Source organism: Haemaphysalis longicornis, unplaced genomic scaffold (assembly GCF_048455015.1).
Source record: "Haemaphysalis longicornis isolate Haplotype H1 unplaced genomic scaffold, Haemaphysalis longicornis Haplotype H1 scaffold_156, whole genome shotgun sequence".
NCBI lineage: Eukaryota > Metazoa > Arthropoda > Arachnida > Ixodida > Ixodidae > Haemaphysalis > Haemaphysalis longicornis.
In genome coordinates, this window is record NW_027526263.1 from 236,396 (window position 1) to 253,476 (window position 17,081).

Sequence of the window (17,081 nt, forward strand, 5' to 3'; positions counted from 1 at the left end):
AGAGGTCAGCCGCAGAGCATCGCGGCAGGTATCTGATCACCGCTTTTCAAATCAACGCTGATAACGATTCCTAGCCCACTTTTTCACCAACTAACATCTCCTTTATCGCACATGAAACTTCTTTTCATCGATCAGATAGACTTGGAAGAGCGGCGAAAAGCTGTTGCAACCGTGGTCTGCGTCTTTCAGCTGCTTCGTGGGCCGTGCGGGCAGGCGCGGCCGACGTGTACGCGAACCGTTTCCGAGGACAGAAAACTCTTCACGATGTGTTGGTTTATCCACTTCTTGCGAACGATGCGCGGGATTTACAAGTTTAGCTCAGCCATCGTCGTTAGTTGATCGGGCGGATCGGGAAACGACCCGCAGGTTTCCTTCCCTTCAGCCGTGGTCCTGCGCCGTCTCGCTGGCTGCGAGAGCGACGCAAGGAACGGACGCTCCTTTTGGGGTCAGCTTTGGGGCGCCCTCTATTTCGGCAAAATAGCGTGCGCGCTAAACGCAAACCCAAAACTGCAAGGGCGGCTTGGGCTCTGCGCATGCGCAGTACGGCACACCAAGCCACTTGGGGAACCCACAGCGTTGCGTTGGGGCCCCCATTTATAAAAATCTCTATTATCAAGAAATTGCCGAGCGCGTGCACGTAAGCGCTGCCCTCGCTGCGACCACCTTGCAGTTAAAAAAACAAGAAAATGCAGAGCGCGCGTGTGTGCGTGCCTCGCGGTGATCGCCCAGCGACGTTGGCGCATGTTTGTCAAGCCAGCATTACTCACTTAGGGAGATCGGCCAAGATTACGGCGACCGTGTGTGCGAGCCTCGCGACGACCGCCCAACGTCCCCAGCACATGTTCGTCATGCCAGCATACACACTTAGGGAGATTGGCCAAGATTGGCAAATAGAAAAACTCCAGCGTTTGCCGTAATCATGGCGACACTTACTCGGAACGAGAAAGACACGTCATAGCGTACGTCCCTCCAAGGTAATGTCCAATGATTATCACTACCAGAAAAATGAAGGAAGCTCCCACTTATACCAAGAATGATGGAGTGGGTCATTGCGACTGCGAAGAAAAGGCAAATCGGCAGTAATCGTGGACAGTAATCGGCAGCAAACCTTCGTGATGGTGGTGAAGGTTTCGCATAGCTTCGCTACCTTCAAGTCTTACGCGTTAATGTGAGATTCCCTCTTTTTTTATGCTAATAAGCACTGAACAAAATTTCCGGATCTTTTTGGAGCATATTTAGCAGCATCATCTGCCCTAATACGGCTCAGGAAGAATACATCCGCGCCGGGCATACGTACTAGTTAATGAGGTAGTAATTATAACCTATGTTTTTTTTTTCACTTATTGCGGCTGTAGTTTGCATTTCTTTATTCCATTGCCGCCAGGACGGGTGTACTTCCGAAGTACATACATCGCATCACATCGAAAAACAAAGGCCCGGTTTCAATTTGTTGACGAACGCAGTTCAAGTGGTATAGTTCAGAAATCTGTATTTTCAAGGGGAATCTGTATTTGCTTCCAACAAAAACACTGTTCGCACATTTTTATAATAACTTTATTGCGTTATTCCAAACATGAACGTAAACTTAAAGCGCATAGTGTGTCCGGGAAACCCACTGGCAACTCCAGTGGTTTTCCCGGACACACTATGTTTTTAGAGGAGCCACGACACATGTGTGGTAATGATGTGGTTCACGTTAAAAGGTGGAGGACTTTAGGGTAAAGTTTTTTGGGCTTTCATCATTAACTTGATTACTTCGATAAATAATATATCAAACTTTAAAGGTACCCACAAGGGGCTTACGTTGTTGCCTGATGTTTAGCAAAAGCTGTTATCCGCTGAAGCGACAAGGCGAGAGTTATTTCCCCGTATATGTAAGCATCTGCCTGATTGCTCAAGGCAAAACTCCTATATTAAATGTAAATAAAGAATGGTGGTCGTAAAAATATCATAGAAACATCCTGTCGCCTGCACACTACTATTAATATAACAACGCTTGTCACACTTCGTGGACGGCGACAATGGAAGAATTTCTCTTTAGCGCTCTGGGTAATATAAGAGCATTCTTGGAGCCGGCGTTGCCTCCGGATCTGTTATAGGATCCTGCGGGATCTTGACGGGATCACTGCCATTGTAAATAATTATGCGATCTTCAAGCGGCGTCTTGATAGGCGTCATTTTCTTGATGTAATTGACGAGAACTGTGTAATCCGCAGGACCTGGAAAGAAAAAGGAGATAAACTATTTTGATAGCGTCCCAGAAACCACCCATTCGTTCTCGAATTTATTGTCGGTCGTCGTTGCGCGGGCAGGGCAGTTTGGCACGTATTTAGACGCGGTGTTACGAGCGTCGATGGGACTATAAAGCGGGAAGGACGAGGGCATACGTGTAATGAAGCAGACATTTGTGTTCAATGATTATTTGTGTAATGCCTAAAAGTGCGGATGATCTCCGGCCTACTTTCAGATGCAAGCGAAAAGGGGGAAAAAAATGAACGAAGCTCACATCAGCCGGCAATTAGGACTTGAAGGTAGCGAAGCTGTACACCAAATTCACGACCATCACGGCGGTTTAGGTCCACGATTGCAGCCGATTTGCTTCTTCGCTGCTGCAACGACCTTTACTCCATCTTTGTTGCTATACGGCGAAGAAGAAGCAAATCAAAGAAGCGAAACGAACAAAAGTGTATCCTATCACGTGTCCTGTGTCGAGCAGGTGGCGTGATTTCTCTCCCCGCAGTCACAGCCGAGTAAGTAAGCCGTTTGACTCTCGGGTGCTCACTCGCAGTAAAAAAAATTCTGAAGAATTTCAGAGAATGATCTACTAATGCGTAGCATTCTTATGCCACCTGTCTAGAGTATGAGTTTTTTCCAGCCATATTTTTTGGTTTTTTAAATCCTGTCAGACCAATTATCTCCAATTACGCTAGTATAACAAGTACAGGTGAAAATTTCGCGGAATGTGCGTTATTGTGGAAAACGCCATGCGTTATACGTTTTGCGTATTTCGGCAATTTTTAAATATTTTTTTTTTATATTTCAAAATTTTGTCCGATAAATTATCTCTATCTAGGTTAATAGAAGTATCAAATTTGGAACTTCCGCGAAATCTGCATTATTGTGGAAATGCAGTGCGTTACACGGTTCACCATTTTCCGTTATTACTTTATATTTTTCCTATTTTTGTAGCTTTTCAAAATTTTGTTCGACCAATTATCTCCGTGTGCGCTATTATAACGATTACAGATATAGCTTTCGCAAAATCTGCATTATTGTGGAAATGCCATGGGTTATTCGTTTTGCCATTTTCCGTAATTTTTAAATATTTTTCTTATTTTTTAAGTTTTTCAAAACTTCGCCCGACCGCTTATCTACATTTACGTTATTTTAACGATTGCACTTAACTCTTTCGAATAATCTGCAATATTATGGAAATGCAGGGTGTTACACGGTTCGCCATTTTCCGTAAGTATTTTATAGTTTTGTTATTTTTTTAGTCCTTCAAAATTTTGTTCGACCAATTATCTCCATTTACGCTATTACAACGATTACAGGTGGCAATTTAGCGAATTCTGCATTATTGTGAAAATGCCATGCGTTACACGTTTCGCCATGTCCGTATTTTTCAATTATTATTATTTTTTTATTTTTTAGTTTTTCAGTTTCATCCGACCATCCGACCAATTACTACCTCCATTTGCGTTATTATAATGATTACATTTGGAAGTTTCGCGAAATCGGCATTATTGTGGAAATGCAGGTTCGCCATTTTTCGAATTTTTTAATGTTTCTCGTATTTTTTAGTTTTCAAAATTTCGTCGGACCAATTGCTGTTGTTGTGTGTCTTTTTTTTCTATTACCTGCCACCGACTATGTTTCTGTATAATTCTGTGTCATGTTATGTACTCGTTACAAAGATGTAACCCACACTGCTAAGATCTCGTTACGAGATCGCAGTACCTACAAATAAATAAATAAATAAATAAATAAATAAATAAATAAATAAATAAAATAAAATAAAATAAAATAAAATAAATAAATAAATAAATAAATAAATAAATAAATAAATAAATAAATAAATAAATAACCTTAATTTACGTTATTATTATGATTACATTTGGAACGTTCGTGAAATCTGCATTATTGTGGAAATGCAGGGCGTTACATGGTACTCGATTTTTCGTTATTATTTTATATTTTTCCTATTTCTTATTTTTCCAAAATTTTGTTCGACGAATTATCTGCATTTGCACTATTGTAACGAATACAGCTGGAACTTTAGTGATATCTGCCTTACTGTGGAAATGCCATGCGTTATACATTTTGCCATTTTCCGTATTTTTTAGTTTTTAAAAATTTCGCCCGATCAATTATCCCCATTTTCGTTATTATAACGATTTCATTTGGAATTTTAGCGAAATCTACGTTATTGTGGAAATGCAGGGTGTTACACTGTTCTCCATTTTCCGTAATTATCTGATATCTTTCTTCCTTTTTTGGGTTTTCAAAATTTCGTTGGACCAATTATCTCCATTGACGTTATTATAACGATTACAATTGGAACTTTCGCAAAATCTGCCTTATTGTGGAAATGCAGGGCGTTACACGTTTCACCATTTTTGGTACTTTTTTATATTTTTCCTTTTTTGTTTTTCAAAATTTCGTGCGACCAATTATCTCCATTTACGCAATTAAAGCGATTACAGGTGGAACTTCCGCGATATCTGAACTTTTGTGGAAATCCAGGGCGCTACACGCTCCTGGCTGTGGGGGCACTCGGCAAAGAATTGTACGCATTAAAACGGTCTTGCCGGGTGGATAAGAAAAAAATAAAAAAATTAAAAGCCGTTCCACTCAATGTAAAAGCTGTCGGAAGTGCAGAGCAGTGATTCGCCACAGTGGGCTGCAGCGCCGTTATCCGCTCACTCTGCCACCTAATGCATTTCAAATTTCCCTCCTTCGCAGTGCTCGCGGTTCCCGGCGGGAGTTCTGTTCTTTTTGTGCTTGCTTTAATTTCGCATGCTGCAGCTGTTTTGCGTCATTTGGAACGCGTAATTTTTTTCTTCTTATAGCCCAGGTGTAGCTTCGGCGCGTCAAAACCCCTTAAAATTTAAAATTTGATAAAGGTAGCATCCTGGGCATGTTGGAACTCCATAACTAAATCGAATAATTGCGCAAAAAAAGGGGGAGACGCGGACGACGGGAAGACGGACACAAAAGGCGGAATTTGCGCCGTGTGTCCGTGCCTCCCCCTTTTTTGGCGCAATACTTTATTTTCAAATTTCAGTTTGTGTAATGGGTATGCTGCTGAAGGAGCAGATTCGCACCCTCTGCGCTAATAGGTTTCATGTCCTGCTCCTGCCTCACATCATCCGTTAAATCTAAACAATGTCGTTGAGGGGGATGGCTTGGCTTTTGCAGCTGTTAAAGGGGCTAGAATGGAGTCGAGCGAGCTACCAGAAGTTAGTTCTTTCAAACTGAACAAAATGATCTTTTGTCTTCACGGCTCCTTTAATCACAGACCGATTTCCGAGACTAGCCCGCAGCCCAGAAACTATTCTCAGGTGAGAATGGTTTCTGATTAGAACCCCTTCTAGCCCTGAGATGCGCTGCAGATCCTTAAAAATGTAACTCCAGCAAATACGGCGGTTAGCCACAAACCATTCCCCCAATTACACGATTTTTCCCCTTCTGGATTGCAGCTCCAAATATTTTCAGTTATTTACGCTCAAGACCTGCCCCTTTAGTGCGCAGAGAAACAAAGAAAGCAACTTTACACAATGATTTTCGTTTTCAATGCCGCCAAAGATAAAAAGAAAGAAAAGCATTACAATACACCGATAGCTCACACGAGTAGTAAAGTTTATCTTGCCTCCACTTGTGGCGTTGGTTGCCTTTTTATAGCCGTCTCCACCTCTTGCTATGTAATCCATAGTAGCAACTCTGTACACTTCCCCGTCTTTTACCTCTTCGTAGTGGGGCACCTTACATCGTCGACAAAGGACTTCCAGGGATTCCACACGGCAATTATTTTGCTTGCCCACGTCGTACTTCACTCGAAAACCTAGGTGGTGAATCAAACAGCACGAATTAGCCAGAGCATCAGATACGACATTTAAGACGACCATTAGGCGCTGTCAAAGTGTAGGCGCTACCCCATATTTGCACTCCGTTGTTCGGATGATTTGATGCAATTAAACGTGATGACTCACACAAAGAAACACCTTATAAGCCTATGTAGTCAAACATGTTGGCCACAGTGATCAACAGGGAGGCAACGAACAGCATTAATCATTTGGATTGCAGCTTCCCACAAGCTAAAAAAAATGTGCACTGGCAGGCTTTTGACCATTCTTATATTCCTCCGAGAGGCGGAACTGGCGGACGCATCTTGAAGTGGACATATTATAGACTCATTGGGTGGCGCATGGGCAGAGCGATTGCCGACACATCTTGTCACGCAAACACTTCCTGATCCATCAACACGACCTACCGACCGACCAACCGACCGACCGACAGACCGAACGACACACCAACCGTCCGCAAATCCCCCGACTGTAACGATCAATGTTGCCTCTATAACTGCATGTTATACAATTTGTGTTTGTGCAAAATTATGCGGGACATAATGCTGCTGAGTGCTTGAGAACTCTTCCAGTACGAAGAATGCCTGTATGTAATTTTATTTTGTAACTGGGAGAAGAACGTAGAACCGAGGTCCCGTGTTGAATTTCATAAGTGCCTTTTTAAATTCGTCCTTAGTTGCGCACGAATTTTGGCGCTCTGTTAATTTTCACGCCATGGAAACAAAAATACAACAGTAAACGGCTAGACTGCGTTCTTGAAGCTCTCGTGCTTGGTACACGGCAGGCGGCTTCAGTTTCCGCCGCGCTGACTTGTCCGTACGTATCAGCTGCTCAAGGATCAAGATGCTCATCCTCTCAATAGTGCAAGGAAATGATTACAATGTCGTCGTAGTGCTTTTGCTCCAATAGTTCACAAAGCAGCATAAGTTAATACCACCAATTTATACAATCTATACTCAGCCTAAGACCTTACTGATCTGTTTTCGAAGCAGACCGGTGAGGATGACCATCCTCCTCCTCACGGTGTACATCCCGCACTGTGCGCACACGTTAAAAAAATCTTGGCCCAGATACACAAAGCTCTTTGCGCGTAAGGCACCGTGAGGGCAGTTTGGAATTAACTTCCCCTTGGCCACCATGTCATATTTCATCGGAATACAACCGAGCACAGGCGCCGCGGATGGCAGGGTGCGCTTGCGAGATCAATTGTGTGCGAAGGGTGTTTCAAGAAGTCACTGCTTGCAATTCAGTAAATTCGGGAGAGAATAATGCCACATCCATTATACGGCGTGATGAAATTTTGTTATGTTCCATACCCGGCCCCACATCTTACTCGCAGCCAAACCGTTATTCTCCGTCGAGCTCACACTGATTTCCCCACATTTTACACCTGATACGTAAGCTTTGTATTCCTCAACCTGCCCTTCTTGTCCCACATAGCCCTCCATTCCTCAGTCCTTATTCTACTAACCCCCTTCCCCATTTCTTCTCCCAAATCTTTTGATGGGAGCATTGGCTGTCTCCCTACCAGAAACAGATATTCTGGACACCCAGGAAGCTGTCTGCCTGCATGTTCTGGAGATTTACGAAAACATTCTGGCGTTTTGAAGACTGAAATGCGTCAGCCATCACTTTTCAGTGTGCCTAGGCCTAAACTGTTGACTGGGCAATAAATATTTTATTCTCTCTTTCTTAGTCGTCGAGTAGATTAGGTTGGCAAGGGCAGCGCCAAAGCTGTGCGATCTTTCTGTAGGATCTTTCCTGTAGCGATTCTCTCACCACGAGCCCGCATTTCAGAGCGTCCGCGGTCCACAGTAATGAGCTCAAATGCCTTTACCGCGGTTCGGGAGGCTGCACTTCAGTCTCTCGGCGGACGGCGACCTGGCACCCTGCAGGAGTGGATCGATCCACCATCACACGTTGGACCATCGGACGCACTCCGGCTCTGGCGAGCTTTTCTTCAGTATTTTAAGGACGAGAGAGGACCCGGCCGTTTCTTTGCAGAGCTGACTTCGGGACCACCCCACCTCGAAGACGTGAACAGCCCCCCGCCACCCCCCCCCCCCCCCCATTTCTGTCCCCCCATTTCTGTCGCAAGGTTTGTAACCTGTGAAATGCAGAAATAAAGACGTAAAAAAACATCTCTGTCAAAAAGAGTCAAGTAAGCGAATGCCAGCCTGGTTCCAGGGCAACACCATTCAAGGCGATCAAAGCGAAGCTCCTCGACTTACCCGAAACTTGTAGGAATCGTCCTTCTTTTTTCTGCGCACCGTATGCGCTCACGGAGTGCTCGAACATGGATTTCAGTTCAGAACCGTTGATCGTCATGATGATGACCGACTGTCCGAATGGCATGGTAGACAATATGTGACCCATTGTTATGTTTGCTGTTTTATAAATGGCGTAAATAAAGAAAGAAAAAATGCAAAAGAGGGTTATATGCGGTGTAAAGATCAATGGTCACTATTGAGTAAGTAGTTATTTGAAACTGTACTCCGCATTCTTTACCCACATTATTAGGAGCGGCTACCTCTCTACATACGAGGCGATTTTCTATAGCTACCATAAAAATAAACGAGCATGCGCAGTTTTTAGGCCAGAATTCATCGGTATACGAGGTCATTCTAGATATTTTGTACTTTGCAGTGATCGAGAATCTCACCAAATTGTGGAATCGGTGCGCGGACTGAGCCTCCGTTTATCAGGGCTCCGTTGACGTCCGACCACCCGTCCGTCTCGTTGGAGCTCAGGTCGGCGTAGTAGGCGAACAAGGAGTCGGCAATCAGGTTTCCCAAGTTGCACTCGCGAAGGCGGCAGATGTTATCGGCCTGCTCGAGCAGTACCTTCGTGTAGCCGATGACTTCTTCGATGGCTCGGGTCACGTTTGGCTTGTAGCACTCTACAAGTGCGAGCATGTCCTTATCTAGACAGAGGAAAGGTACTTGATTAATCTCATTTTACACATGAGCAGTACACCGTGTTTTTGTTATGAAGTGCACATGAGCAAATCTTGTGCATGCAGTATACATGTCATGAGTTCATTTTCGCGAAGAGTTGTTCGAGCATCTTATGGGAAGACCGGCCATTATAATACTCGTTCCAAAGGCCTCTAACTAGGGAGGCCGCCTAACCTACGGCGGTGGCTTTTGTTACTTTACCACCGCGAGATGGGCGCCAACCATTACCTCTAGAAATATCTAAATTTATGTCGGAGGGCATACTATTGCTTAAAAAATCATGCTATGTACTTCTTTTTTGTCCTTTCAGTATGCTGTTTGGAAAGTTCCTCGCTTTTTCGCCGAGGTCTCAGCGTCGTGCTGAGAAGGCGTTGAAATTTTTAATGTCTCATAAGATGTAGCGTAAACCTTTTTAATGGAACAGGGAGGCCAGTGGTATAAAGTGAGAAGGGTAAAACAGAGTAAGGAAAATAAAGGGTAAATAGTGAAAGGGGATCAGTTATGACCTTGCTGCTCTGATCAGTCTTGCATGAACTTCAAGACGCGTTGTTGAGCATGACAATTACAGAAAGGCTGCTCGCACGGGCACGGGGGCACGGGGTTAGCTCGCCCCTCACGCTCATGGCAGTTGAGTGGTGATCAGTGCATCAAACACGCGATCGGCACTCTGGCTCCCTTCCCACCATATCTACCCCACCCAATATTACAGCACTTGCAAATTTTGGCCCCAGCCAGGCAGCCTGTACCATGTGGTAGGGGAATTACAACAGTCCCTATCCCTCACACCCAATCCCCGGCCCACGTACGAGCAGTGGGTGGACGGGCTGTCCAGCAGTTCGGACCTCTCGACTGAGCGCAGGCTGATGAGAGGGCACGAGCACCCAGCAAGGACCAGGGCATCCCGTACTAGCGGACGCACCCCACAGGGCCGGTGCTCTCACCATCCTGCACCAATGAGCTCGAAATTATTTTTTTATTCTCTCTCTCTCTCTCTCTCTCTCTCTCTCTCTCTCTCTCTCTCTCTCTCTCTCTCTCTCTCTCTCTCTCTCTCTCTAGGATTTTTAACGTGCGCTGAAATCTGGACACACGGGCGTTTTCGTTTTTCGCCTCCATCATAAAAGCATGCGTAGTTGAATGAAAACATGGGAGCAAAAGTGTAAAATCGTGCTCCCTACCTTTTGTACGCCTTCTGAAAAATTTAGTGAAGCACCTAAAAAGCCCCTATGACATTGGCAAGAGTGCGAACACTTACGTACGCTGCACTAGCGTACGATCTAAACACGACACACGTTCCTTTCTTAATCCCCCTACCAACCCCCCTACAATCAAAACTACTCGGACGCCGCCATTTTGGACTGTTTCATGCGTGCGCATAAAAGTGCAAAGAGAACGACTTCAAAAGTCATCTGCGCATGCTGGCAACCGTCGAGAAAGGAGGATGCTGGGCTCTGCTTTTATGAAATAAAAAGGTGTACAGCAACGCTCCAGCGCAACAGAATCCAATAAACTTGTTTTCTCTCATTCTTACCAAGGTACACGCTCAAAACCATCAGTGACCTGCCTAAGCACGCCTTCACCCGGAAAATAGGGCAAGCGGAGTCACTTTCTCCGGTTCCTGACATAATCAACCAAGCAAACACTTGGCCGGAATTCATGCGATCCCTAAGCCGTAAGGAAGAGCATGACAGGTGGGCGGGGAGAGAGAAAAGAGGCGTCTATGTGGCTGGGGCGGCAGAAGACTATTGTCTTTTGACGACATTTGCAGCGAAGGGAGCAGATACGGGGCCAATTTTTCGGCAGCATTAATATCGCCTTGAAGCGGGATTTCATGCTGTAATTTCTTGCCTGCGATGCAGACAGCGCCTTGAATTTTTAACGCGCTAGCGTTATTAGGCTCATTTTTCGATTTTTGCCGTGGCCTGCGCTATCAGCCGTGCTCATCAAGCGTCCGCGGAAGTACGTCATCAGTTCTAACAGAAACTATCACCGATGCACCGCGATACCAAGGCTCGCCGGAGTCGGCAAAGCCGAGCAGCGGTGAATAGGAGGAAAACGATACTACGGCCGAACAAAAGGAAAGGTACGCGATTTGAAGACGCCGCACCTGCGCACCGAAGTTTATTCTACACACCGTGTGTCGTCCCATGCTGGGCAGACATGTTCGCCAGCCTTCCCCGCAACTTACGTTACCATAAAAGCGCATATCCGACGAACTAAAATGATGCCGCCGCAGACATTGTGTCAGCTAGATTAAAAATGGGGCAGAAGATAAACCCCAGGCTCTCAAAAACCAAGGAAAGCCGATAGTATACATTCTAAGCAGAAACGAACCAAACTTTACCCCAATAAGAAAATTTAGTTCATGACGTTTAATTACGCGAATGTTAAAATAAATTTAAAATTTTCGCGGTCATGTCACCACCGCAAGCTCCGTCCGGAAAACGTTGATTGGCGCCACGCGGCAAATTTCAAATACCCAAAAAATCGACCAGCGTGGGATCCCCGGAAAATGTCACGTAAGAATCTTCGGCATGGCCCTGCAGAGAAGCGGCAGGGCTGATCTCACAATCACCAAAATACAGGAAATCTTTGACCATTTAGCCCACATTGTAATAACCTGTACAGGGAGAGTGTAGGAATGACAGAAAAAAAAAATGACAAAACGTCTGCAGGCACTGATGACGAACCAGGTATCGTAGAGCCTGCACTACCAGAAACTACTTACCCGCACTGAAGAATGCCAAATAAGCACCATCATCAGGGCAGCCTATAGGGCACAACCTCTTTATTTACACAATCCCTGCAAGGATCTTTATGCTTATTCGTATACCTTTGTAGAAATCAAGGAGGCCACTCCCCTAGCACAAAATAGCGTCTGGGAAAAACCAATTAAGGATTGCTCATCCTATAAAATATAGGCAACCTCCAGAAAAAATGCTGGATGCCACGATGGATGTGCCAGCGATTCAGTAACTTTCCATAAAATCCCTCCCCCTACAAAAAAAAAAAAACATAGATCCCAACCTACGCGAGGACAGGTGACAAGCCAGGATCAAATGGAAAGTTCCACAACCATGAAAACAACAGTTTACGCGGACGCCACGACGTTCGAGAGTACGAAGGCAACAAATGTCGTACTGGGGCATCCTGGCAACCGCTGTAACTGCTTTACCCTTGTACACACGGAAATTGGATCCTTTTTGCGATCTCCCGAGCGGAACTACACACGCGCAATAGGTCATTAGTTTCTTGGCTACAGGCAGACTACATAAACGTGTAAGAAAAATTATCCAATCCACAATGATACAAGTTTACAATTCATTAACACATGAACACAGGGGTCCGGAAGGGAGCAACGCAGCCGGCCAAAATCCCCTCGAACTCGCTTATCGTGCTCCCCGTTGAGGACTATCACACTCCCTTCTCCGAAAACTATGAAAAACGCCTTCTCATCCTACGCGCAAGGGCACCACCCTTAGTGCCACACGGGAATTTCATCGCTTATGGATCGCAAACTCTGCTCAGGATACAAACCAACACATATATCCACAAATCTAGATGGGCGAAGATGTTCGGTAGGAAATGTCCGGCACTAACTTAAATCTGTGCTAAATACGAGAAAACATCCCTTCTCTATTGCGAAACCCGGTTACATCCAAGGATGTGGTCCAGCGTGAACAACTCAGGCACTACATATCAAACTTATATCGACACATGACAGGCTGCTCTACCCATTTTCACCTCAAGATTAGCTTGGGCTTATTCTGGGGTTCCTGGCATTGTGGCTCAACCGTAAGGTCTGCAATCTCCTTATCCCCTTTTTCCAAACTTTGAATAAATCTTACTCAAAAGATATTTCTCTCTCTCTCTCTCTCTCTCTCTCTCTCTCTCTCTCTCTCTCTCTCTCTCTCTCTCTCTCTCTCTCTCTCTCTCTCTCTCTCTCTCTCTCTCTCTCTCTCTCTCTCTCTCTCTCTCTCTCTCTCTAGCGCGCGCGCGCGCTCTGTTTGTCTCACAAAAAACCCAAACGTTCAGTCAGGCCACCACGATAAACACTTTATTTAAACATTGACGGTGTCGCTTTCTTTATCAAACTGACCAACACCGCGCAGCCGCAACATTTCACGCCCGTATCTTAAGACGCGCAAGCGTAGATGTCCTCTGAGGTTCCTGTGCCTTGGTGATTAAGACCATTGCGGCTAGCCTAGCTCTCGTCACTTCTCTAGGCTAAGTACAGCAACCCAGTTCGAAAACGCTCCCTCGACGCCGAAGTAACGCTAACGCGCATTACATCTTAAGACCTAAACGTAGATGCCATGTGCAACTTTTTCTAGCACTTTCATGAACATATGCATCCCGATGGAGGGCCAGATAATTCGGACAAGAATGAGTATACAACTGCGCAGCGGGATCAATCAAAATCAGTCAAGCTTTTCCAGCATTCCGCTTACACTCGTACGAGAAAAACAAAGAGAGAACGGTCTGTAATGGCACTGGTGAGGTTAGCCTGGCAAAGGGGCCTAGCTTGCCGCGCCAATGTATGAGAAAAAATGGCTTTGATGAATGTGATGATGATGATAGTATAAATATGATGATACGCATGGTTGCGTAAACTTGTTTACAGACACTGATCAAGTCTCGTACTTCGCAGAAAAGTCAATAGAGCTTTTGTCGTTCGGGATGGTCGTTTAGCATTCGAACAGGGTCAAACAGATCACTTCGCTTCAATCTTTTAGTGAGCGGCTAACCCAAGGACGCTAAAAGAAACGTTCTACAACACTCGTACGCAGTTGTTTGTTTTCTTGCTTCGCCGGTCACCTCGAGCTCGAAACAAGTTGCTTTGCACTTCAGTTACCGCCCAAAATATCCCTACTTTAGCTGATTCAACTTCCTAATCATTGTTGAAATGCATCTTACCTTCTTCAATAGAGCTGTTCAACAGGATAGGGTTTCCTGTCCAATTTACCACATGCCCGGCTGCGTTAAAGTTCACTTGCAAAAAACCCAGAAACTTCCCGAACCAGTAGTCTTGTACGACTAAGCCAACACTGCCGTCGCTCCGGTTGATGATGGTCGGGTAGTCTCCTTCTACTTTATTTTCAGGGGGATAACCATCACCTGAAAGTAGCGTTTGTACACAAAACTTGGTAAGACGATTGAACCCTTGTCATCAAGCTAAAAAGTTGTCAGTCAAACAGTTTCAGTTCCGTACCGAACAATTACGTACGATGCTTCACATAATTTAGAAATTGCTATTTTAACTCAATGGAATACTTTCATTCTGTTAAATATCCCAAACAGGCATTTTTGGTGGCTAAATAAAAAAGGCGCTAATTTTATTAGACTTTTTTTTAATAAAATATGGAAAGCAGGTCACTTTCCAAGAACACAGAAAGAAGCTATGATTGTACCACTTCTAAAAGAAGAAAAATAATCGTGTGTCGCCGTTACTTACAGACCTATTGCTTGACTGGCTGTTTAGCTAAGCTCCCCGAAAAAATTATAAATCGGCTACTTTTTTTACTTTCTCGAGTTTAATGATCTTTTAGACAAAATCAGACAGACTTATGTCTGGAAGATCAACTACACAGATAGTCTGGTTGCTTTTGAATCATATGTGAAAGACGCCTTCGTCCATAAACAACACTGCTTCTCTGTTTTCTTTGACGTGGAAAAGGCTTATGACAGAGCATGGCGATACGGTATATTTCTTGATTTGCCCTCGTTTCGCCTTTCTGACAATGTGTTCAATGTTCTTAAGGACTATCTAACTTATTGTACATTTTGTGTTCGTGTGTGTAATGGGATGTCTAGAACCTTTGTTCAAGAAAATGGCGTACCCCAGGGGGGAGTGCTGACCTGTGTACTTTCCCTTGCTAAAATGAGTTCGCTAAAAATGTTCTACCACTTGCATTGGTCATTATAAAGGTCGTGATAAATGGGGCTCAATACTGCAGGATTGGGGAATGCATTAGCCTGCAGCTGACGCCAGGCTACAGATTGACGTCCGTTGAGCTTGGGATGCGCTACGTGATATTTCTGGGGCTCCATGCGATAGTGTTGAGTGATGTCCCTGTAGGTCACCAGCCTGTCCCTAGCCCCTGTTCCGAGCCAGCAACGTCGTCAGGGAAATCCCGGGAGCTGAAACCTCGGGCCGCCTTGTGTGCTAGCTCGTTGCCTGGGAGAGACGAATGTGCCGGTGTCCAGATTATTTGCACGTTGCGCATACGAGTGGCTTGGACGGAGCGTAAGATGCGTAGGGTGGTATTAGAGATCCTGCCAATTTCGTAATTCCGGAAAGCTGTTTTAGACTCGCTCACTACGGTTTTAGCAGCTGTGGAGACGACAGGAAGCGCAATAGCGGCCTCTTCTCCTTCCTCAGCGTAATTTGTGTAAACAGAGGCGGATGCCAGAGAGTTGCCTTTCGCATCTATTGCCATGATGGCCATGGCGCGCGTAGGGTGGTAATCAGCGGCGTCAACACAGCATACATCAGGGTCATCTCTGAAACGCTGGTGCAGGGCAGACGCTCGGGCATGACGGCGATCTTGGTGGTGTACCGGGTGCATGTTTCTGGGTATGAGGGAGACGTAGATGGCCTTTTGAAACTGAGGAGGTAGCGAAGTCTTGGTTCCATATGTTGGCTGGCGTACGGAATGTTTAGTTTCTGGAGTAGAAGGCGTCGTGTGTGACTGCTAGATAATCGCAGGTATTGGGCTGTGCGCTGCGCTTTTACAAGTTCCATTAGAGTATTATGGATACCCATAGCCATTAAGCATTCGGTGGATGCCGTGATGGGAATGCCCGCGGCCTGTTTATAGGCTTTGCGTATTGTGCAGTCAATTTTACATTGTTCAGCTTTTTTGAGATAGAGGTATGGAGTGACATACGTGATACGGCTTATGATAAAGGCTTCCTATAACCGGCTGAGGTTGCGCTCCTTAACTCCATGGTGGCGGTGCACAATTCATGAAATAAGACGGCTTATTTGTATTGAACTTGCAGATAGGGCTTTGATGGTGTCCGTATTGGAGCCTGATTGATGAATGCGGAGTCCAAGACGACGTATGCACGGGGCAATGGGGATAACGCGATCTTGTAGTGTGACCTGAATGTCTGGAGTACCTTGACGATATCGCTTGCCGGGAGGACTGTGGAGAAGTTCGGACTTCTGCGGGGAACACATCAGACGGTGTTCTCCGGCGAAAGCTTCCACTATGTCGACAGCTTGTTGTAGGCGGTCTTCGATGTGCGCATCGCTGACTCCAGCCGTCGATATCGTGATGTCATCAGCGTATAAACTGTGATGCACATGCGGGATAGTAGAGAGGAGATGAGGTAGTTTCATCATTGCTACATTGAATAAAAACGGCAATAGGACCGATCCCTGGGGGGTTCCACGATTACCCATGGAGGTGGTAACCGATTCCATGCCCCCAACTACAACTTTCGCCGTGCGATCTGCAAGAAAGGCCTTCATGTAGTCTCTATACTCCACCCTGATTATGATTAATGATGATTGACGATTGCTTTTTTTTCCCTTTTGTAGAGGGGTGATGACATGTAATTTTACCAAAAAGGACTAATATACAAATGTTTTATACTCTTGGTTTAATACTAGCGCTGCTTAGGGCAGGCACAAAAAGTTTATTAGGAACAAAATTCTTTCTGTTACAGGTGGTAACTGTCCTAGACAATATTCCCCTCTCTGCTTTTCACCTACCAGCATTCTAATCTTCTTTTCGTCCCCTCGACAGCCTTGAAGTTAACTCTTTAGTACTCTTTGGTTACTCTTTAGTACTAAAGGTTGCTTCCCCGCAAGAAGACGTTGTGTGCATGGTGCACCCTTTACAGGCCGCTTGCTTCGTTGTACTGGCGTCACTTCCGTGACGGATATGACGTCAGCGAAATCTTCGTGTATCCGGGAATAAAACACTTTAGTGTTAAAACACTGAACTTCATCGCTCCCAACTAGCACTTTTGGTGCACCACCGAAATCTTGGAGACGAAAGGGCACGGCACAATGCCTTTGAGCATCATC

At 45.2% G+C, this 17,081-nt stretch overlaps 1 protein-coding gene across 1 annotated transcript; it reads right to left on the reverse strand.

The window, feature by feature from the left end:
* Window positions 1-378: 378 nt before the first annotated feature.
* LOC144166023 (5'-nucleotidase-like) lies at window positions 379-9,001 on the reverse strand. Its single transcript, XM_077695694.1, has 4 exons — window positions 8,749-9,001; window positions 8,318-8,473; window positions 5,873-6,064; window positions 379-407 (listed from the first exon to the last, which is right to left on the reverse strand). Exons 1-4 carry the CDS (start codon window positions 8,999-9,001, stop codon window positions 379-381), a joined length of 630 nt encoding a protein of 209 aa, XP_077551820.1.
* Window positions 9,002-17,081: the final 8,080 nt, after the last annotated feature.

What these genes read in the sequence shown, in the direction of transcription:
- LOC144166023 (XM_077695694.1), bottom strand. Translation starts at nt 9,001, where the DNA reads ATGCTCGCACTTGTAGAGTGCTACAAGCCAAACGTGACCCGAGCCATC. An exon ending in ACGATTCCTACAAGTTTCGG is followed by an intron (nt 6,065 to 8,317) that starts GTAAGTCGAGGA and finishes TTCACCACCTAG; the next exon opens with GTTTTCGAGTGAAGTACGAC. An exon ending in AACCAACGCCACAAGTGGAG is followed by an intron (nt 408 to 5,872) that starts GCAAGATAAACT and finishes TCGCTCTCGCAG; the next exon opens with CCAGCGAGACGGCGCAGGAC.